Source organism: Condylura cristata, unplaced genomic scaffold (assembly GCF_000260355.1).
Source record: "Condylura cristata isolate star-nosed mole 26May11 unplaced genomic scaffold, ConCri1.0 scaffold00021, whole genome shotgun sequence".
Classification (NCBI taxonomy): domain Eukaryota; kingdom Metazoa; phylum Chordata; class Mammalia; order Eulipotyphla; family Talpidae; genus Condylura; species Condylura cristata.
The window spans coordinates 7,090,152-7,111,898 of record NW_004567122.1 but is presented as its reverse complement, the minus strand read 5'-3'; the positions used below and the strand labels follow the sequence as shown (position 1 = coordinate 7,111,898).

Sequence of the window (21,747 nt, the reverse complement as noted above, 5' to 3'; positions counted from 1 at the left end):
GGGGTGGGGGGTGGTGAGAGAAGAAAAGGAAAAAAGAAACTCAGATAAAATAATCTACATTTCACCACTAGATGTCACCAAAGGATTGTGTATGAAACCATTGATGCACTACATAGTCACAACCCCTAGCTCTGGTCAAAAAAAATGATTTGTTCTTGTTCTCATCAGTAAAAGGAAATTGTAATTTTAGTAAATTGCTTTCCACGCTCATTTCTCAATGATTAAATGCTGTGTTTCTACCTGCAACAATATCTTAAATAGAAATATAATTAAATGGGGCCCTCCCTGGTGGTGCAGAGGGTGAAAGCACCACAATATGAAGCTCTCTGCAGCCACTGCAGCATGAGTTCAGTCCCTGACCAGGGAGCTGACGCACATGGCGCGGCAGACCTCTCCTGACCTGCCTGCTGCTCCCCTTAGCAGTGTATTTTGGTCAGTCTCCTGTTCTGCTCCCCACGCTGTCTCTGATGAATCCTATCACCCCTCACAACTCTGGCCAGTACCCCAGTTCTTGAATGCATAAATAAATCATTATCTATCCATACACACACACACACATTCTTAAAGAAGTCTCACATTGTATCCTTTCCCAGGTCCCACTAAACTAAGCTGACAGTGCTTCTAACCTGAGAGCTCCTGAATATATCTATATTCATAATAATTCAAATCAATACATGGGAATATCATTTCACTCCAGTTTTCATTAGGAAGTAAGATTAGGTTGATGTGTTTCACCATGAGCTTCAACACTAGTGTCAGAAATACAATAGCACTTGCAACTGAAACTATTCTTGTATCAGGATGAACATTATTATGAGCCCAAGATGAATTTGACAAAATGGCTTTTCCATACTTAATTGCTTGAAATGATTTCCATAGACACCTTTCATCTTTAGGTATATTCCTACATTGAATAATAATAGAACTAAGTGCTTTATAAAGTTTTATAGGTTTCCTTAAAGGAAATAATTTTCTTACCAATTGTATGATTTTATATGAAAAATCCAATCTAATGATCTCTCTTCTTTGTTTAGAATAGGTAGGTTGAGGTCCATTTAATTGAGAGATTTTTAGATCGATAGAGATAAAAAAAAAGTGGTAATAAAGTAACAAATTTTATTAAATATACACGTTTTCTTTCTCAGGAGCTGTCAGAAACCACTTTGAGTATGAACTGTTTTCCATGGCTGTACTTGGTAGCTTCTGGTTCTTTTGAAAACATAACTTGATATAGCTGAAACCATTCTTTTGGAGCATGTTTTATATTCTTTTAAGCACTCACTATTTGCTTTCTAGGAGTTGGATGATGTGTTCTTGAAACTTTCCCAACTTAAAGATAATGTCTATTTTCTGGAATATGTGCTGAATATCACCCAAAAGGAACATTTAAATTATCACACATCAACAACTCTACCCTTCCAAGATAAAGAAAAGAAATTAAATACTCCGGCACTATCATATGCAACATCTAGTCAAAATTATATTTCTGGTATGTTGATTATTCTCTTATTATGAGTTGTACTGATAACTGCTTTGGGATAATATTCAGAAAAGGGTGGGCATGGTATATATTTAATTTGTTGCTTTCACACCTAATTGAGGCACATTTTCTGGCATCTATTAGGTCCTCTGTATGTGCTTGCTAAGCAAATTCATGAATGATGACAGGTAATAATTATTGAAAGAGAGATTGCAGACTTTTTCCCCCAAACCCTAAATCCCTCAGGTAAAAGTAATGATAAAAACATATTGGTAGTATATAATCTAAGTTACATTTTATTTCTCTCACTTACATTTGAAGGATTTTTATTAAGATTGCAGGAGTAGAGGAAATTGTCCAAATTTTCACAGCAACCAGAGAAGAATTAATCGAGAAATGAATTAGTATTTAACAGAACTGTCTTGAAACTTGAGTGTGGTGTGCCTGACAAACCAATAATTTTTGTATTGACCAGAGGTTGGATTTGGAAGGAGGTTTAATGTTTTATAGAATCTGTTGTTTACTTACACTTAGGGGAAGGATAAAGATTCAGTGTGTTCAGCAGAGAATTCTGAATTGTATTGGTTGTCCTCACATTTTCGTAGAAATAGCTTCCCTCAACCTTTGTTTAATCAGTGATATTCATCTGACAAGTCACAATTGCTTGGCAATGAGACAGGGCTTCTAGTCTCAAGACAAAGGGGTAGACAGGCAGCACCTGAGAACAGTGATCAAATTGAATCACAGGGAAAGACCTCTCTGAGCAGAAGCTTTCTGGAGAGAGGCCTGAATCAGAGAAAGAGCAGCCACGTACAGATCCCCAGCAGAGGGAGCAGCAGTGTGAAGAATATAGACAGTTTGGTAAGACTGATGAGTTCATGAGTGAGTGGCGTGGCTGGTGGGAAGTCCAGGTAAAGTAAAAGGTCACCCTTGTTGGCCAGGTGTTTGTGAAGCCATAGAGTTTTACAGGGACGTCGAATGACAGACTATGTTTGAAGAGCATCCTGGTTGTTGAGCAGGAAGTAGGTTTGAGAAAGGCAAGAACAGACTGTTAGAGAGCTCTAGGGGCGTGTGCCGCTTGTCTGAATAGGACCCACGGATGTAAATGTCTATGGGAGAACTAGAGAAAAGGAGCAGTCGAGGAAGGTTAGAAACAGGGTACACGTTAATACTGTCTACATTGCGAGACAGTCTTGGCAAAGCTACATTTTGGCTTGTCACATTCTAAATTGATAGAGCTATGAGGCAGGAAAAGGAAGGTGTCAAGTAGTCGGTCAACTTGGAGAAGTAATTGGGGACATCGACAAAGATATAACAATTAAAGGCACCCTGCGCTGTGGAACAGAGAGGCAGACAGAAGGCCCCAGGACAGTGTCTTAGGCAGGACAGTGTGTAGATGCCAGAGTAGAGAGGAGACACCAGAAATCAGCTGGGCAAGTCGTCTTTGCCCTAGCCAGGGACAGATGAGTGTGTAACAGTCTTCACTTATAGAGAAGTGGTCTGTGCCAGACGCCACTCCAGACGCAGCTGACGCATTCACCCACTGGATACTCACCCAAACACAAGTTCTCCTTCCCAGAAAGAGACTGAGACAGAAAATTTGAAAGGAAGATATTGTAAGAGAGGCCTTCAAATATGCTGAGAAATTGGGGTTGAATAGGATAAAGATTTAAATGTGGTCCTTGACTGGACAGGAATGAGATTGCTGGTGATCTTGGAGAGAAACTTAATGAGGATGAGGGTGTGGAAGCCCTGAGAAAGTGTGTGACTGAAAGAACGGGGGTACTGTAACTTTTGTGAGGAGTTTTATCATGGAAAGGAAAGAAAATACTTAGAGAATTATTTTCCAAAAATGGATGAAACCAAGAAATCATTTTATTCTTTTGGGGGAGAAAGGGAGATATATTAATATGTAGGCAAGATGGGAATAACTTGCAGTGCAACCTTGAGAAGCCCGCCGGAAGCAGAGACGGGTCACCTTGTAGCGGGAGCTGAGGCGTCCAGCCTTTCAATGATTACCGAAGCCAATGAAGGAGACACTGAAGCTGGTGGGCTGGTAGGCGAGAAGGTGAATGCCAGGCAACCTCAGGACTGTTTTCTATTTTTCCGGGAGATGTGTGCTATATAGTCCGAAGCCACAGCAGTCACAGTGATGAAACTTAACCCCTAAGCCACCAGGGAGGCCCCCAGAGAGAGATTTTTTTTAAAGATTTATTTATGCATAGAGAACTGGGGTACAGGCCAAAGGTACAGGGTGGTGAAAGGAGTCACTAGAGAGTGAGAGACTGGAAAACAGAACAGGTGAACTGGAAAACTGAAGCACACTGCTGAGGGGAGCAGCGAGCAGGTCAGGAGAGGTCTGCCACGCCATGTGGGTCACCTCCCTGGCCAGGGAGCAAACTCATGCTGAAGCAGCTGCCACTGGCTTTGCAGCTTCAACCCGTTGTGCCAACAGGGAGGGCCCCAAGAGAGATTTGTAAGGTGTGATGTTGCAGTCAGTGGCCAAATTGAGATTTCCATAGCAATGGCCATCTGCCATTGTCATCTCAATCAGCCTTCTGATCCAACAGCCCTGTGCACATGACAAAGAGAAAGAATGACTCCAGAAACCACCAAATGTGGCATAAGGCAGAAGACTCAGTGCCCAAGACTACACCCATACAGCCTGACATTCACAGCACATAGGCCAATGTGTAGCCAGACCATAGCCTGGTGCTCATGAGATGTCTCTCAGCGTGAGCAAAAAAGCGAATCCTGAATAACCCCCATCGACACAAGCCCTGAGTGGGCGGGGAGAGGGAAGTGCAACAGGACCCTGTGAGAACAGGCCGTCCTCCGGTCTTGTTTCATGGGAGGACCCGGAACTAGGTGCAGCCCCAGGTGACGAGGTGTGGGGATCTTAGAGCGACTGCACACCGACAATTCTTTGCCTCAATGCACTACACCAAGTATGTGTCTGTTCATTTCCTCACATCTTTTAAAGCAGAATCACAGATTATCTGTTCTCTTTTACCCAGCTCTTCCAGAAACAGCAGCACAAGCTCCCTCAGCAGCAGTAGATTCTGAAATATCGAAAGAGAAATCCAAGATGACCATTTCATTCATAAAGAATCTGACAGGTGAGTTTCACACCTGACAGGAAGCTGGGTGTCCAAGCACATCTGCTATCCGGAAAATTCCACAAGACAGAGATCATTTGTCTCTCTGCTACCTTCCTTATTCTTGGGCATATTTATCCTGTAAATAGAAAACATCAAGTGAAATTACATATCCACATAATTTTTCCTTTACTTTACCATTCCACCTATTTTTACCTAGTTAAGTCTAAAATAACTCACTGGCTAGAGATGACTGCAAAGTATAATTTCTTTATTTCTTCCTGCAGTCTTGCTATAGTTTATTGTACAAAATGAAAGGTAGCTCCATGGAAACATACATACTTAATATCCAAGTCTTGAGGCATAAAATTGAGCCACACTAAGGCTGTGTATACAAATTGTCCAGTTTTTAACTTTTCAAGAATCCTTTATTATCTGCATAGCAGGAGTAATACAATAGTATCAATGTATGAAAAGACTGAAGTCTTCAAAATGTGAAAATAGTCACTAAAAGACATAGTAAAATGAGCAAATGTTGCCAGGCTTTCATGTTCCATGATTCCAAGTTGTTATTCTGAGCTTTCCTACTCCTGTGAAAATAACATTGTTGTGTGTTTGTCTTTGATAACATTTTTACTGACAACTAGCTAGCCTGCCATGTATTAGAACACAGGGCTTACATACGGGCTAAAAATCAGGATAAATGTAGTTTATTAGCTTTGCAGTTGCTGATAAATATGGACATTTATTGTACTGTCCCTAAGTTCCTCAGGGTAGGGAGGAAGAAAGGCAGTTATTATACAGGTGGACCAAGAACATGTGGATTGAATTTCAAAGAAAGTGTTTTCCTACTTTGCCCTGAAAGGAATAACTAAGTAGTTAATTCACAGATTTTGTTTGGGGACCATTCTCTGTTAATAAATCATAGACATAGTGAGTGACGTGGAGGAACTTGGAGGGAAGAAAAGAGAGTGAACAGGTGTCGAATACTGGGAGAAAGTCGAAAGGCCACTTTGACAGAGTGGTCAAAGCTGTTAAATTTACCTTCCCTAAGTATGTTCATTCCCGTTCCTACGCAAATTCTCATCCTTGATGCTGACGCACTGATACCAGCAGGGAGACAAAAGGACCAGAGTGATCTCATTCATCGGACAAGCTATTTTGTGTTGCTTAGGCCACAGGTCTCTGCTGTGTGCTGGGAATACAGATATAAAATGTCACTAAAACCATGTGTTTCATGGGGGAACAAACTATGTGAACAATGACAGTGAGCTGCCGTTGTGGCCTCAATGCTGACAATCAGGCTTTTCCGTCTTTGGCATCTGTGGTTACATCTGCGGCCTGGGTCTTGTTAATCAGAGGGCGCATGAGTGTGGGACATGCGTTCCTCACCATGGGCTGGGTGTGTGCTCAGGGCGAGTGTGCACACCTGAGCCTAGAGGCCCGGCTGTAAGGGCAGCGTTAGCTATGGGCAGCCCAGCTGGAGCGACAGACCGCAAGGGAACGCCAGGGAAAGCCCAGAGAAAAGAGCGTGAGGTGGTTTGCAGGAAGCTCAAGTTGCTGCATCCCTTTCCCCGACAGTACCGTTGAAGCCTGTGAGAATGATGCCGAGGGCTCAGAACTCTCTTTCAAATGGCTAGAGCCAGCGGTGAAGCTCCCCAGTGTGATGGTGGTAAAACGGCCATGTGCACAGAACACCAAAACAGAAACATTGAGGGCAGAGTGGACAACCCAGACTGAGAAGTCCTGGTGTTAGGGGGGATGTCTGTGATGGCATCTGAAGAGGAGCGAGCTGCCCGAGGAGGGGTGGGGAGAAGTGAACACGTACCCTGAGTTTTTAGAGGGAGCATGGTGCCTGTGAGAACCTGCGAGGACAAGCTGATTTGGCTGGTGCGTCAAGAGCAAGCAACAGGGCAGCAGTTAGTGGCAAGGCAGGAGTTCGGAGATGGTGTGAAGCACCAGGGAAATTGAAAAGCCTTTTTTACAAACCGAGGCGTTATCAAGAGTTGGAAGCCACCTAACAACTTTGAATCAGAAGTGGCATGATTGAATGTGCATGTTTGCACAAGAGAAAACTCAGTTATGCAGACAGAAATGGGGAAGCAGGAAGAGTGGGGCGAGGTAGGGGGGCAGCCCGCTAGGTAGTGCAGCAGCAACTGGGAACTTGGGGGACTCTGGGAACTTGGGGGACTCTGGGAGGTGGTGATGAGTAGGGGGGAGGCTTGTAATTTTTAAAGTATTATATATACATGTTGCCTCATTCTTCATTATGTGCAGTTTTTCATCTCGGTGTGACCCCATGGACTTCCTGCCCACCACCAATTCACCCGTGTGCCATCACCGTAGTCCTGTCTGCTCTTCCACCCCAGTTTTGTTCCCCTCTCCTCCCTTGGAGAATGTCTCTGGTTTAGTTGTTTGTAGATTTTATTACAATTGCTTTTTTTTTTTTTCTCCTGATCCCTTACTCTCCTGCTATGAGTGAAACCATTCAGTTTTTTCCTTTTTCTTTCTGGCTGATTTCACTCAGCATGATCCCTTGCAGCTCCATCCATGGTGCCACAATGCTTGTGTTTCTCCTTTTGATTGCTGAGTAATATTCCATTATGTATGTGTACCACATCTTCTTATCTTGGTCATCTATTTTGTGCATTTGGGTTGACTCCACATCTTCCCTATTAAATAGAGCAGGAATAAACATAGGGGTGCAAGTGTCCTTTTAAAGAGAACTTTATGCATACAAAGCTGGGGTATAGGAGGAGGTAAGCGAGGGTTCACCAGAGACAAAGTAGGGGGACAGAACAGGTGGATCTACTGAAACACATTGCTGAGGGCGAGACAGGAATGGGCTGCTTTGCTATGTGGATCACCTCCCTGGCCGGGGATTGAATTCATGCAGCAGTGGCTGTGGAGAGCTTCATAGAGCTGCGCTTTAATTCATTGCACCGCCAGGGAACCCTTAGTCTGGTTGTGTGATTGCTTGAGACACACCAGGCAGAGGAAGTGATTAGGAGAATGGAGACAAGAAACTGCTGATTGTATGGAGTGTGTTTTATGTGCCAGGCACTTTTCTTCTGCCATCTATTTATAACTTTTGGGGTTTAAATTTTTTAAGATTTATTTATTCATACAGAACTGGGATACAAGTCAGGGGCGGTGAGAGACTTCACCAGAGACAGAGTGGGGTGCAAAACAGGCAGATCGACGAAGTACACTGCTGAGGGGAGCAGCGGGCAGGTCAGGAGAGGTCTGCCGCACCATGTGGGTCAGCTCGGAGGCAGGATCGAATTCGCATTGAAGCGGCTGCAGCTGGCTTGTGGTACTGCATCCTTCCGGTTGTTAGGGAGGGCCCTTAGCTTATTTTCTGGAAGGAACTTTATCACAAAGGGGAGAAACCTGATAGCAGCAGTTGGAAGCTGGGCCTTCTTGCTGGGTTATTCACACTCAGCAAGAGAGGCAGGCCTGAGGGGTCAGCACTGAAAGGTGGATGAGTGCAGAGCCTGTTTAACAATGATAACCTGGAGAGAGTTAGCTGGGAGCTGTTTTCCTTACTGTGGAAGTCACCTGCTCTTCCTCCCATGGATGTCCATCAGACCAAAGCTCTTGCACCAATGCACTACATAAGCTCTTCTTGAAACCCCGGCCTTTGCTCATGGGGTCAAGCCTCCCACTCCCTCCCTGTACTTTTCTGCCTGGTGAGCTTCTGCTCTTTACTGATTCCACTGGAAGAGCCCCCTAGGGGATGAATATTCCCTCATTCTCTTCCTTTCAATGGCACATTGTCTCTACCTGCAGTACAATGGATAGCCCACTACTGGATGCAACTGGCTGCTGGCTGGTGTTGTCTCCTTGGCAGGGATGAAGGCTGCTTCTTCTGTGCATCCCCACATACAGTGACTGGCACTTTAGAAACAGAGAAAACAATGTTGGATTGTGTTTTAATAAAGGCCGTGCTTATGGCAGTGAGGATGAGAGGATAAGAATACTGACAAAGGAAGCTGATTCAGTGGTTTTTATAAGGCAGGAGACACTTGATTCTATGTAAATGAAAATGTTTTAGATGATACCCAACCACCAGAGATGTTGGTCTGTTCAGAAATTATAGGGACAAGAGTAGGCAAATTTGGATGTTGAATTAAGAAATGCTGGGAACTCACAAGATAGGAAGTGAACGTAAGTCAAGGACTTAGGAAAAGAGTTCTTTAAAATTTACTCAGTGGCCCTCCCTAGTGGCGCAATGGGTTAGGACGCAGCACTGCAACAGAGCCACAGTGGCCTCAGTGCAAGTTCGATCCCCGGCCAGGGAGGTGACCCACCTGGTGCGGCAGACCTCTCCTGTCTCCCCACTGCCCCCCCTCAGCAGTGTGCGTCATCGATCTGCCTGTTCTGCTCCCCCACCCTTTCTCTGGTGAATCCTCTCACTATCTCTGCACCTCTGGCCTGTACCCCATAAATAAATAAATCTTTAATAAAATAAAATTCAGTCTGATGGCAGAGCATATTCTACATGAATTAGGCAAATGGAAGACAATAAAAAGTACAAAAATGCTGAGAACACAGAAAATATAATGCCTCAAATTAACAGCCAGATGAGTGAGAGTGAGGGAAAGAATAAGGACAATCGAGCTGTTAAGCAGCTGTTCAGCAAAAACCAGCTTCAAAGTCAGTGTCTCAGCCGGGCCTGAGGACGGTAGCAGTGATGGGTGACAGCGACAGGATATTCTTTTGAAGGCTCGTGGGCATTTGGGGTGACATTTGCTGAGTTGTAATACCCGATGCCTTTGTTCCCACAGATCTCCAAGTCTTTTTCTATGGTGCTGACAGCGATGCCAACGGATATTTAACGTATGAGGAAATCCAGAATCTTCTTGGGGAAGAAACACCAGAGCGGGAACAGCTGGTGGTGTTTGATGCTGATGACAACGAGATGTTCTCCTACCTGGAACTGATGAGAGCCATTAGACTGACAGGTAGGGGCTGTCGTCACCGGGTAGGGCGCAAAGCCTCAGTCTTCTGCATTAGAACCCAAAACTGGCCAGGAACCCAAGACTCACCATTTTTAGTTGATAGTTGTAAAGACTCGAAAGTTAACACACAGACCCTCCTCCCTCCCCCCCAGACAATGACAGAGTAACAATCATTAGCTTTAATTGCATGATTATCTGTTTCTGTCTTCAGGAGGCTGTGGAAAGGCAGCATAATTAGTCATCTTTTGTACTTGCTAACGGCCCTTAGGATGAGGCCCCTAAGAGAGAGGAACTTTAACAGCTGAGTGGTATAACGTGATGGTGGAAGAAGGAAACATAAAGCTACTTTTCCCGTCTGATAGGTTAAAAACAAAGCACTGTATATGGGGGTGGGGGGGGAGGAAGTATTTGTTTCAGCCTTAATACTTTCTAAAACATATTAAAGATGACATCTGGAAGCTGGTGGATTAATCAAATAACACTTGACCAAAAAAGAAATTTCCAAGTAGATGAGTGATACAGTAATCTATTGACTTTTAAAATTGGAAAATGATAAGTTACTAATATGCTGTCATCGCCCTCTTGAAGAAATAAATGATCAGTAGAGGTAAGTTCTGCCTCTTCCCAGTTTTGTACGCTCAAACACAATTCTGGCCCCTGAGCACTACAGCTCCAAGCTCAGCTATTTTGGGGGGACGCTAGGTTGCTAGAACATCTCAGGCATAATAGAACCCACCAGCCCACGAGGCCTGGATGGTGCCCAAGTCATGCATCTACCACATTCCATTGACCTCACCCGATCCTATAATCAAGACCGCTAAAGGTCTTTGATTTTATCACTTCTCACTTTCTCCCTGGAGGGAAATCAAAGAACACAGGTTGCATGCTTAGGGGAACCATGTCTCCCACTCAGGCTTCTCTGAAATATCCATGAAATAGATAAACTGGATTTAAAAAAACAAACAAACAAACAAACAAAAAAAAACAAAAACATGAGGAGCAGAGGTTTTCTGAAGTAGTTTGCAAACAGAAACTGCTGCTCACGCCTCCCTGTTCATTGCCCAAGGCCAAGCTTGCTGCCTCAGAAGTGGAGGAAAGAGCTTGAACACCTGATGCCAGGGTTAGGTCTTTGCATCTCCCAGACAGAAAGCTGCAGCTGCCTAGGTGAACAGAAGGTTGATTCCTATGAGTGATCTAATCAATCAAGAATTGGAGAAACAGAAAAAAATGCCACGTGGTTCAGCTTCCCTGGGGAGACACAGGTCTTTATCTGCCCAAGCTGCTTGTATGAGAATTTGAACTGACCAAGCATGAGGACAGGAAGGAGTTGGGTGGATTGATAAACCAGTTCCAAACCAGTTCTCTCGGGGCTCAATCCAGGGTGTCCTAAACGCGTGGTGTGCTGCCTCAGAGGAAGCGTTTCTCTCCAGACCCAAAAGAAAGAACATCTGCCTGGCCCCTCTTCATGAGGAGCTCATATCCCAAATGGCAATTCAGCTAGAACACAGAAGACTTTGAACAGAACTGGACATTTGCTAAAATTGGCCTTCTCTAATCTGGAATGCATGACTTTCCAGATTCTGTTCAAAAAGAAAACAAAGCAGCATTAGATAGAACAGCTTAAGATACACCCAGCCATGGCGGGGCAACTTAGAAAATGCTAAAGAGAAATTCCAGAAAAAAAAAAACAAAAAAAAAAAAACACAAGTGTGGAAGTGAGAAGGGGAGAGGCCAGGAAAAGCAGCTTGATGATATCTGTGTGAAGTCTGGATCTGGACTCTCACTCAAAGTCACTGTGCATGGTGCTTTCACAAATGATCAAATTGGCTCACCCTTTCTCTAGGATCTGTGCTTATTTAGAGGTGCCTGAGGACATGTCCTGTGCCTTCACCTTCTCCAACCCCCAAGTGAAAACCTGCCTTGCTGGGCTGAGTTGAATTCCTTGTAACGAGGGTCTGCATGTAGTTTAAACTTCTAAATCTCAAACCATTTTTTTTATTCCAGAATAAAGAAGATGAAAGTTCCAGAAAGAACAATTCAGAGCACTGGTTTGATTTTATTTTATAACAATGTCATCCGATTTTCACAAGACTTTAGCAAGAATTACAGAGCTACATCTGATCTGGTTGCTAAAACTCTAGTTCTTCTGTAACTTCATTCCTAAAGTTATATAGTATAATCGAAGTGCTAATTCCACATGTACATATCAATATCTATCTCTATATATACACGTGTGTGTATATATATATATCATTTGCTTCATTTTTCTTTCTTTTGACCAAGGCTTAATTAATTGCTCATGCTGGCATTTTTAAGCCCTCCAGAATTGTGTTCTTAGAAGTCTGACTTCTTGTTATACCCAGAAGACAGCTTCAAGATTGCCACCAAATTGATGATTTTCATATCCCAGCCTTGGGATTTGTCCAGATACCTAGTTTCTAATTGCCAGTTGAATTCCTTGGTGAATGAAATGCATAGATATATGCATTTCAAAAATACAATACCACATACCATTTATACCTCGAAATTTAATTTTACATACAATTACCATTTAAAACTCAGAAGTTCCCATTTTCTGCTATAAGGAATGTTCATGAACATCAATTGAAGGGTAACTAAAGTAGAATTAACAGAAACATGTAAAATTCTCCCTTTCAAACACATTAGCTATTTCACACTGTAATACAGTGCTGTGCTAACTAAAAGATTCCTCAATAGCAAATCCCAGTAGCAAAATTATCTGTATTTTTGATTTCAGTACAAACAACTCTTGTCGTGGTATCTGATACTTCTGGCCAAGATGGAAAGTCAATACTAATATTAGGATTAAGGATTCAAGGTTTACTAAAACATGTAATAGGGAATAATCATTTACTGTAAAATAGGGTTGGAGTTAAAATTGACTGTAGATAGAATCTAACACAGGAATAAAGTATTCAGTTGTATAAAATTCAGTAAGAACATCAGGTTTCATTAATACATGAAAATGCTCTGTAATACCTGAGACATGTAATGCTGATATTAGGCTTTGTTATGTAGACCTACATTATTATCACTGTTTCATTTGTGTGACAATATAATCTTATATCTAATTCTGATGTTCCAGCCTGACCTGGATTATTTATTGCTCTGTGGAACTGCTGGTATTAGTACACTAACTAGGGATATTATTAATCCTGCAAAGTATAAGAATTATTTCTTAAATTGTGTCTTATTTACCCATGAGAATATGAATTATATAACTGCCTTATGCCTTTTGGTTTGTAAGTTTTGAAAACTAAGCATTATCAGTGCTGTCACTTCACTAGCAATTATTCAGCAACCCGAACACCCAAGTCATTGGGAATTTGTAATATTTTACTATTGACAGTGAACATTTCAACTGTATGAATTGCATGGGTTTCTAAGGTATTTCTAAACAAAATTTCTTGCAGAAATGTTTTGTTCTCTGCCAAAAATTTTGCTAGCCTTCTTGTATGAAATATATGCCTTTAAAAGCTGACTACAAACCTTACTCTTAGAAATAAGAATTAGAAGCTTCTTCCTGTATATTTTGGAGAATTTTTCCTAATGGAAATAAAATAATGACTCTTACTTTGTGATACAAGATGTTATTTCAAATGGTTTTCAATTACCCCAACTACAAATTGCTATTCTCTAGTGATTTTATACTTAGAAAGTAGCTGAATTTAGAATGAAAAATGAATTATATTTTCATTAACAAATCACTGAAGGATCCCTTTATCATTTAATTTGGTTCTTTCATTTCATTTTTTTTCTCTTTTTAAATTCTCTTTTAAATCCTGTTTCTTAACTTGGAATCATTCAATATTAGCAGCGTTTTAGAATTAGGTGAGTAGCTGAGTTTTGAAGAGAGATGACAAGAAATAACCATGCTGGTCCATCGGCCTCTGTCATCTGACCTCCCAAGAGGTGAGTAGAAGATTCATCACGTGGTTGGTGAATTAAATAACAGAATCTTTCTGGAAGGATGATATGAAAAAGGTCAGCTTATGTGGTATATCCAGAGCTAATCCCACTTATGGGGATCTTGGGTGGCTTACTCCACACGGTCCTTTTGCTCAATGTTTTTACACTCACACATGTAATAGGTTTAAAACATGTAGTGTGGTGGCTACTGCAGGGTGTGTGTGTTAATTCCATTCCATGTGGTGGTCCAAAGTGAAGTAAATGTGGGATTTCTTCAGAGTCACGAACATCTGAGCAAGTGTGCTTTCAATGTGACCCTTTCCTACTAGAAAAAGCAAGTTCCTAGATGCTTCTGATGAGGTGATGAGTGACGTGCATTGTACTATCAGTGACCACCAACAAAGTGCACACCCAGGTTTCAGGTGTATATCCCTGCCTGCCACGGGCCTCCCAGACCCCTGCCCGGGTGTTACAGTTCTCAGCACCTACAGCGTGATTACGTCGCTGTCCCAGTCTCTGGCTGTATCAGGCAGGTAAGGAGAGACTGCCCTCACCTGCAAATTCCCTCCCTCCCCCCAGGAGAGTCAAATGAAGCCAGGCTGCCCCAACCCAGGGCAGAAACTAAGTGCATCAATCTTCAATTGTCTACAGTTGCATGTTTCCAGAGACTGTACTTACTCTCTGTAAGGGGCAAGGGTCACTTAATGTTACCTCCCCTTTATGGTCACTCTCATGGTAATGTCAGTGTAGATCCCCGCACCCGAATGCCGATGTGCCTGCTGAGTGTGAAGCTGGGACAGGCCACACACATACTCTCGTCTCGGTGGAATCAAGGAAGTGGTATAATACTAAGCTGTCGCTGCTTGTCTCCCAGCTGAGAGAGGACGGGGCAGATCCATCACCCTGCTGTTCTGGACGAGCCCTGTGAGGACCCAGTGTGGCAGACCCCAGCCCCGAGGAGCAGGTGTGGGGGTAGCCCATATAGGGGAGGGGTGTAAATAATGTGATGGATACAATTTAGAGGTGAATCTTTGACTGTACCCTCAAGCCTAGCAAGCGAAAGGATCCCTTACCAGGAAATGATCCAGGTCCTGGAGTCAGGGAATGTCCTCAAATTACAATGGAAAGTTTCTACAATTCCCAGCAATGCTAACTTATCTCCAGTTTCAATAATTACTTCCTTCAATTCTGGACATCCCCTATATTATCAGTGGCCTCTGTATTTAGGGGCAGAAATAGTAAAAGGTAAGTTTCTAGAGGAGAAATGAAGTGTTCTTAACTTCCCTTTGCAGTCGACATAGTGACCAGCTACAGGAATACTTGTGCAGGCTTTTTCAAAAAAAATAAGTGCATACCTTCTTGAAAACTTTCCTTTATTAGAGAATCTTAACTCAAGTCTGGAAAATTTTAAATCACTATTTACCAAAAATGGCTAACAAGAAGCTTCCTAGAAGAAAAAAAAAAAGTGATCAGTAAATAGCTATACTTAAAATTCTTAATTCTAGGACAGTTTTAGAATCCATGTTGATGTCCTTGCAGGGTAAATCCCTGTTGCTCAATTACAAAAAACATTCTCACCGGCATTAGTTTCACACTCATATACACATATAAAATTTGGAAGACCTGACTTAGAAATAGGTTTATCTTGGAGATACACAGTATCATGAAATAAAATCTGGAGTAAGAATTTTATTCCAACAACTATTTTTAAATCATGTTTATTAAGTTTTTATCACAGTGGAGATTAACTTCATCATCCAGTCAGTACCCACTGTCAACTTCATCCCATGCCAAAGAAAAGTGAAATTGACCCAAGCATACACTCCAAAGCCCTGCTCACCTCCCACCACTCACGGCCTGGCCCTTTCGCCCCCCTTCACGGCAACATTGTGATAAGATTGTGAAAAGGTAGAACTAATAAGGCTTATATGTAAAAGACCATTTCTTCAAGTATCCAGACAGCAGGGCCTCGGCTTCGAACCGCAGGAAGCGACTAAGACATTATCTCTAAGTGGAGGAGAGCGGCTCCTGGTGGGAGAGTGAGCTGCATGTCATCGTGCATGAGGAGGAGAGCCAACCTTCCAGAATGTTCGCCACGCTTCCCGCGTTAGTGGATGTCGTTAGGTACGTGCAGCCTTTTCTACTCTCAGCTGTCAGGTGTGGGGTTTCAAACCAGGAATAAATAAAGCTGACACTCCACACGGAGTGCAAGGCCAAGTAAACAGAATGACATGGAGAAAATGCAGAGTTGCCAACGAGCGATCCGCTGGCCAGGAGATCCTGCCTTCATGCTGTCTGGGCCTTGCATCCTGATTCCCCAGGAACACTCAGTGCCCCAGCCAGCCTCAGAGGCAGGCGGCAGGCTGAGGGAGCGGGGGACCGTGGGGACTCATTCACCCACAGGCCGCCCCTCTGTGTACTGTGCACACTTTGGGCTATTAAGAGGATCGTCAGCCGCTCAGACCAAACAGGGGCCAGCGTGGAAAGTGGAAAATGTTCCACTGGAGAGCACTGAACGTTGGCACCTGTGTGGTACAGGCTGCATAGCCCAGACAGCACAAGGGGTGAAGGGTGGTTTGTTTTAAGCTAGAGCTTCAGAAAATAACACCTGAACATTCAAAAATGACATTATAGAAAAGCATCATTTACAAAAAAGTTCCAACAGTGGCCCTGCCTAACAATGCCAAGAAAGCAATAACAATGCCAAAAAAAGCAATAATCTTTAGTACTTTGTACTTTGAACAAAAGTCAGGGCTTGGTGGCTTTGTCTTGATTATGTGCTTAATGTCACTCATTAAAGTCAAATCAAATAAGCTACAAAATTCTTCCAGGGGAAAATTATCGGTAGGGGAGAAACAAAACAGAACCAGGGCAGCTACTCATGGGCATATTTTCTTTCCCCCCTACAAGGGACCACAGCCGGGAAGAAAAGGAAAGCCAAAACAAAGCACAAAATGTGAAGAGTAAAAGGACAAAAATAGAAGTCCGAGAAAGGGTGTGACTGACCCTTTCCTTCCTCTGCTGTGGTCTGAGGGAAAATGTGCTCTCCTGGTAATGAGCTGGAGTTCATAGGCATTCAATTCTAGAAAGGCTACGCTGGGGGTTCTGTGTACCTACTGCTGACGTGTGTGTGTTACCTTCAACGAGTAGAACAAGCAGTATAAGCAGTCAGCTGACAATTCTCTTCATGAGGAAACAGACATACAAACAAATGTGTGGAAGAGAAAAATGGTTCCTTACCTGGGACGTACACACAGAGGCTTAACACTAAGGTCTCACCTGGTCACTTAACTGATTTAAATAATTAAGGCTTCGGAAAGGTTCAGTGCCAAAACTCCGCATCGGTACTGGAGTACCGTACACGTTTGCATGGTAGGTTGTGCTTTTTATAGCCATCTGGAAACCACACAATTTCATTAGTAAGATCAGATGAGGGCATGTTAGAATTGTTTACTGACGTTTTACTTTTAGTAGCGGTTACACTAAATTATAGCGATAAAAACTCAGTGACTGGACAGACTGCGGGCTCATTTCACCTTCTTTTCGTGTTTCACGTGGCCGTTTCTCTTGTACTGGCCGTTAAGGATGCCATTCTGGTAATGTCCATTCACTGTGCTATGCTGATTTCTACACCATACACTTTTGATTTTTCTGTAGATAAATTTTGCCACCCAGGACACCAGGAAGTAAAACAAGACAGCACCAAGCAAAAGCACAAAGGCAATATCCAGTAAAAAATACTGACAGAAAGAGATCTGATGAACGGCAGCACGGAGGTGTTGGGCTCCGTTGTGACGGAGAATGTAATCGATCCAGTAGACGGTCCGATTGACAGGGTGACCGGGCTGGTCCTTGTGGATTTCCGAAAGCTTCTGGGCCCTCTGACGGTAGCTGCCGGGGGAGGGAAAACAAAGGATCATGTAGACACAATGCTCAGAATCTAACACTCTCCCTTAAAAAAAAAAAAAAAAACGGGCAAAGTTGGTCTCCCTGGTGGCCTAAGGGTTCAGCCTCACGCTGCTCCAGTCACCTTTGCAGCCTGAGTTCAGTTCCCGGCCAGGAAGGTGACCCACAATGGCACATCAGCCCCTCGTGCTCCCCTCAGCAGTGTACTCGGTCAATCGGCCTGTTCTGCTCCCCCACTCTCCGGTGAATCCTCTCACCTCCCACACCTCTGGCCTGTACCCCAGTTCTTGTATGCATTAAAGAAAAAGGCATCTTAAAGAAGAAAGAAAAACCAACAGGACACAGATCATGTTCCATAAAAGCATCACCTCTGGATGAACACGAGACTGAAAGGACAGCAATGAGGGGATCCCAACCTTGGGTGCCTCAGTCACAGACTATACCGCTGCAGGGGGCAAGGCTGGGAGGGGTCCTCTAGGGGTCACCTCTGAAGGCCACCTCTGGGCCTGCCAGGGGCAGCGCCATGTGCCCGCAGCACTTTCATGGGAAGGGAATTTTCTGACTATTGTTTTATTTTAGAATGTGCCTCAATTCAGGGATAAGCCAGGTCCTGTTCTAAACTAAAAAAGCTCAATTTAAAAGCTAACAGTCCTGCCCTTTGAAGTGCACGATTAGTAACAGGGGAGAGGGCGGCCTGTTTGAAATTACACTGCTCAGCTCTCCACCCTTCGAAACTCATGTGTCAATTCAATAAACTCAGGATGTATCAAGAACATAAAGATCGAAGTAAAATAAAGATCCTGATTAGTCATTCACCTGAGCCAATAAAAGTCTGTTTGGTGGCACCTGGTGCCAGGCAGTAGGCAGGGAGCACTCCCAGCTCTCTCCATTATGGGCAAGCTGCGTACGCTTTCAGTTTCAGTAGCCTCATGCCAAGAATGTGGGTACTGAAAGCTGTGAGGCAGGGTTCTCAGGAGTGTTAAGATGACACGAACTCTGACCCACGGCCTGGCGCCCTGGCTTGTTCCCATTCTGGAGCCCCCTAACCTTGGCAGATTCTGGTAGAATGCTGTTCAATTGTGACTGGCCCAGTAACTGCCATTTTTAATTTCCAAATGATGAAAATACCCACGCACCAGGCATTCTCAAGCTGAACCTCCGACTTCAGTCACTGGTTTATCTTGGCAATGTGCTGCAGGTGTTCCAGCTCTCAAGTCCACCTGCCGCAAGGCTGGCTGTGCTCTTACCTGGGGTTATTGATGACTTTCACCAGCGCTTCATACAGCTCTCCTTCCGTCACTGTCTTCCACTCTAGCAAGATCCCCATGCCTTTTGCCTGCACGCGGGTCATGGTATCATAATGATCTCCAAAGAGTGGGATTCCCACTACAGGGACACCATGATACATGGTTTCAAAGATACTATTCAAACCACCATGGCTCAGGAAGGCTTTGATATTTGAATGCCCTAAAGAAGGACAGAACAGAAAACAGTTTTTATTACTGGAAGAGATGCTCCAGAGATAAAGAGTAGTGCAGTAAACATCTACTTTGGAAAGAAAATATCAAAGGCATAATTTCAATAATCCCAGCCCTAGGCCAAATGAAATGATTGATATACAAAATTATCTGATCTCTGTCTCTGTCTTGCTCTCTGCCTCTCTGTCTCTCTCTCTGATATGTATCAAAAGCCAAACTGGTCTCTCAACTTAGCTCTAGCAAGGGACCTTTCTTTGCAGTGTTTCTCAAACATTTGTCTTAGCTTAGTCCTGATACAACTCATTCTTTGAGCAGAGCCTTCGCACCAAGAGTGGAGCAGCACCGGCTCTGAGGGCAGGTGATGCAAGCTATGCAGCTTCTATCGACCCACAAATTCCGGATGGAACGGAAATGCTCTGAAAAATCAGAATTCCCATGCTAACTTATGTTATGACCTCCCTTTGTGTATAATCAAAATATTCTGAGCAATCATCAGCTTACGGCTGGACTGCCTGAGCCTCATAAGGTGCTGCCTGGCCCAGTCAAGCAAGCGCTGCCCCAGGTTGGGCAATTCCTCTTGAAGTCAAAAATATTATAACTGGCTGATTAATAAAAGCACTTATAACAAAATCAAGACAAGGCAGTACTAGAACATGTTAAAAAATAATCAGAGTTCTTTTACTGACGGGAAGAGAACCCAAATCTTATCACTCTACCCTCTTACTTAAGCTTTTTATTGCTCAGTCTTTAAATGAGTCATCTTACTATCTCCCTTAGTGATTGATCTACAAGAAAACTCCTCTACTCTAGCCCTCTTGACGTTACCCTCTCCCACAACTTCACCGTGGCCGGCGACCTCACCTTACCCCCTTCACATCTCGAGCCGGCCTCTACCCTAGCCCTCCACTTTACCCTGTAAGATGGCTCAATGAGAAGGAAGATTATTAAGTAGAATTTAAGGTTGAAAGGGATTTTATTTTAGCCAGTCATCACTGCGGTAAATATAACAATGTTAGCCTTAATTTTATGAATTTATGTACCTATCTTAACGTCAATAGATTGATTTTAAGAATAATAAATGTTATAATCTCAGCTGAAGGTCAACACGACCCCAAACTGTTCTTATAAAAAATTATAGGGCCCTCCCTGACTGTGCAGCGGCTTAAAGCACAGCACTAAGAAGCTAAAGCCACTTTGCATGAGTTCGATTCCACCTGCCCCGGAGGTGACCGGCTGACCTCTCCTGACTGACCCACCTGCAGTGTACTTCGACTATCTGTCTGTTCTGCTCCCCACTCTGTCTCTGGTGAATCCTCTCACTGCCCCTGAGCCTCTGGCCTGTACCCCAGTTCTGTATGCATAAATAAGTCTTAAAAAAAAAAGATTATAATCTCTCAGCCCAGTTCATGTGCTGACGTCATTCCACCGCTTGCTCGTAATGTATAAAATAAACTGCTGAGAGCAGGACAGGAAGACTTGCACCCAACTTCAATCCCCGTGTCTTCCTTGTGCCAGCTCCCCTTTCCCCCCCTTTTAGGAATCTCCGCTTGCTGATGCCAGTCCCACCTTCAGACCTGCCTGTTCTGCCCCCCAACAATACGTGATCGGGGCGCCAGTCCCCAACAGGCAGAAGCCATAGGGGAGGGGAAAGACACCATCTGGGTCCCAACTTGGCACCTTCGGGTCCTCGCTGGAAGCCGACCGAGGGCCAGAAAGGCCAAGTGTGGAGCTCAAGAGAACCCAGGCTTGCAGAACTCAGGAAGTGAGCGAGATTGCAAGGACCCAGAGGAGAATGCTGGGCAGGTGTTGGGTGTGGGCCCCAGGGAAGTGCCGCTGCTGGAGTGTCTCCCAGCAAAAACCCAACCCCACCCAGTGACATGTCCCAGGAAGGGGCGTGAGCTGTGGCACTAAAAAAACCATGTGTCCTAACAGCACACCTGGATCTCCTGCTCTCCCTGCTTTCTAAGGAGCCTGAGGTCATAGAAGTAAACAATTCTCATTGCAAATCCAGTTTGCCAAGTATATTTTCTAGGACCAGTGATGCAGCGCAGCTAACAACTGGCGTGAACCACACACGCTGTCCAGGCCACGTCTGCAGAGGAGCGTTTACAGGGTTAAACCCGGCGCGGGGCACTGCCACCAGTCAGCGACTTACCGAGCAGGTCGTTTTGTGGCAGCCATTCTATCAGCTTCGTGTTGTTTCCTAGATTCTTTGGTTTGGTCCCGGAAAACCTGAAATGTGCACCAGACAGTGAATCTTTCAGACTGAGTCGACTGGTGGGATGTACAGACTGGCTGGTTCAACCACTGCATTGAGCACAAAGGCCATCTTTGGTTGATATTCCGAAGGAGGAAGCCATTCTTTCGTGACAGCAAACGTTCGATTACCTTTCTTTTTCACACTTTGCAAGACTTTCCAAAAGAAAGTGTTCGCTCTGTGCTGAGACCTAAGCAGCCAGATGAGCCTGTGGGAGAAGGTCCTTCTCCACCAGACCCAGAGGTGGAGCGCTGGGGGGGGGGGGGACCCCTGGCTTAGTCCCTCACACAGGAGCCAGGTGCGGGTGTGGGAGGACTGCAAGAGGCAGACTGAGGGGTCGAGGGCGGCATCAGGCGTTTGCTGCCTTCATGTTGGAAAGAGAAGAGCAAAGAGTTTGTACCGGGGACACAAATGGTCCAAATGAAGCAGCAAGGTGCTTTCTGGGTTGGGGCAGTAGAAGAAACCCAACAGGGCTGCGTCCAAGTGACAAGTCCTGCAGGCCTGGAACACAACAGGAAGCTACCCACAGCTGCGCCAGGGCGCAGCAGCAGAGCGGACCCTACCGCTGCGGTGCAGGAAACAGGGTGCTACCTGCAGCCCAGGGAGATGGTCTCTCCCCACCATGTATAAGCTG

General features: G+C 44.2%; 2 protein-coding genes across 2 annotated transcripts in view; one reads left to right on the top strand and one right to left on the bottom strand.

The window, feature by feature from the left end:
• Window positions 1-13,136, top strand: part of LOC105853901 (EF-hand calcium-binding domain-containing protein 14-like) — a 22,797-nt gene extending 9,661 nt beyond the window's left edge. Inside the window, exons 3-6 of the mRNA XM_012727736.1 lie at window positions 1,297-1,489; window positions 4,498-4,599; window positions 9,369-9,545; window positions 11,547-13,136. Of these exons, the coding sequence (XP_012583190.1) occupies window positions 1,297-1,489; window positions 4,498-4,599; window positions 9,369-9,545; window positions 11,547-11,551 (477 nt within the window). The 3' untranslated portion in view covers window positions 11,552-13,136. The remainder of the gene's footprint in view (window positions 1-1,296; window positions 1,490-4,497; window positions 4,600-9,368; window positions 9,546-11,546) is intronic.
• A 2,038-nt stretch (window positions 13,137-15,174) lies between these two features.
• Window positions 15,175-21,747, bottom strand: part of UGT8 (UDP glycosyltransferase 8) — a 47,188-nt gene continuing 40,615 nt past the window's right edge. The window contains exons 4-6 of the mRNA XM_004686627.2: window positions 21,012-21,088; window positions 18,626-18,845; window positions 15,175-17,363 (exon numbers count right to left, since the gene is read on the bottom strand). Of these exons, the coding sequence (XP_004686684.1) occupies window positions 17,000-17,363; window positions 18,626-18,845; window positions 21,012-21,088 (661 nt within the window). The 3' untranslated portion in view covers window positions 15,175-16,999. The remainder of the gene's footprint in view (window positions 17,364-18,625; window positions 18,846-21,011; window positions 21,089-21,747) is intronic.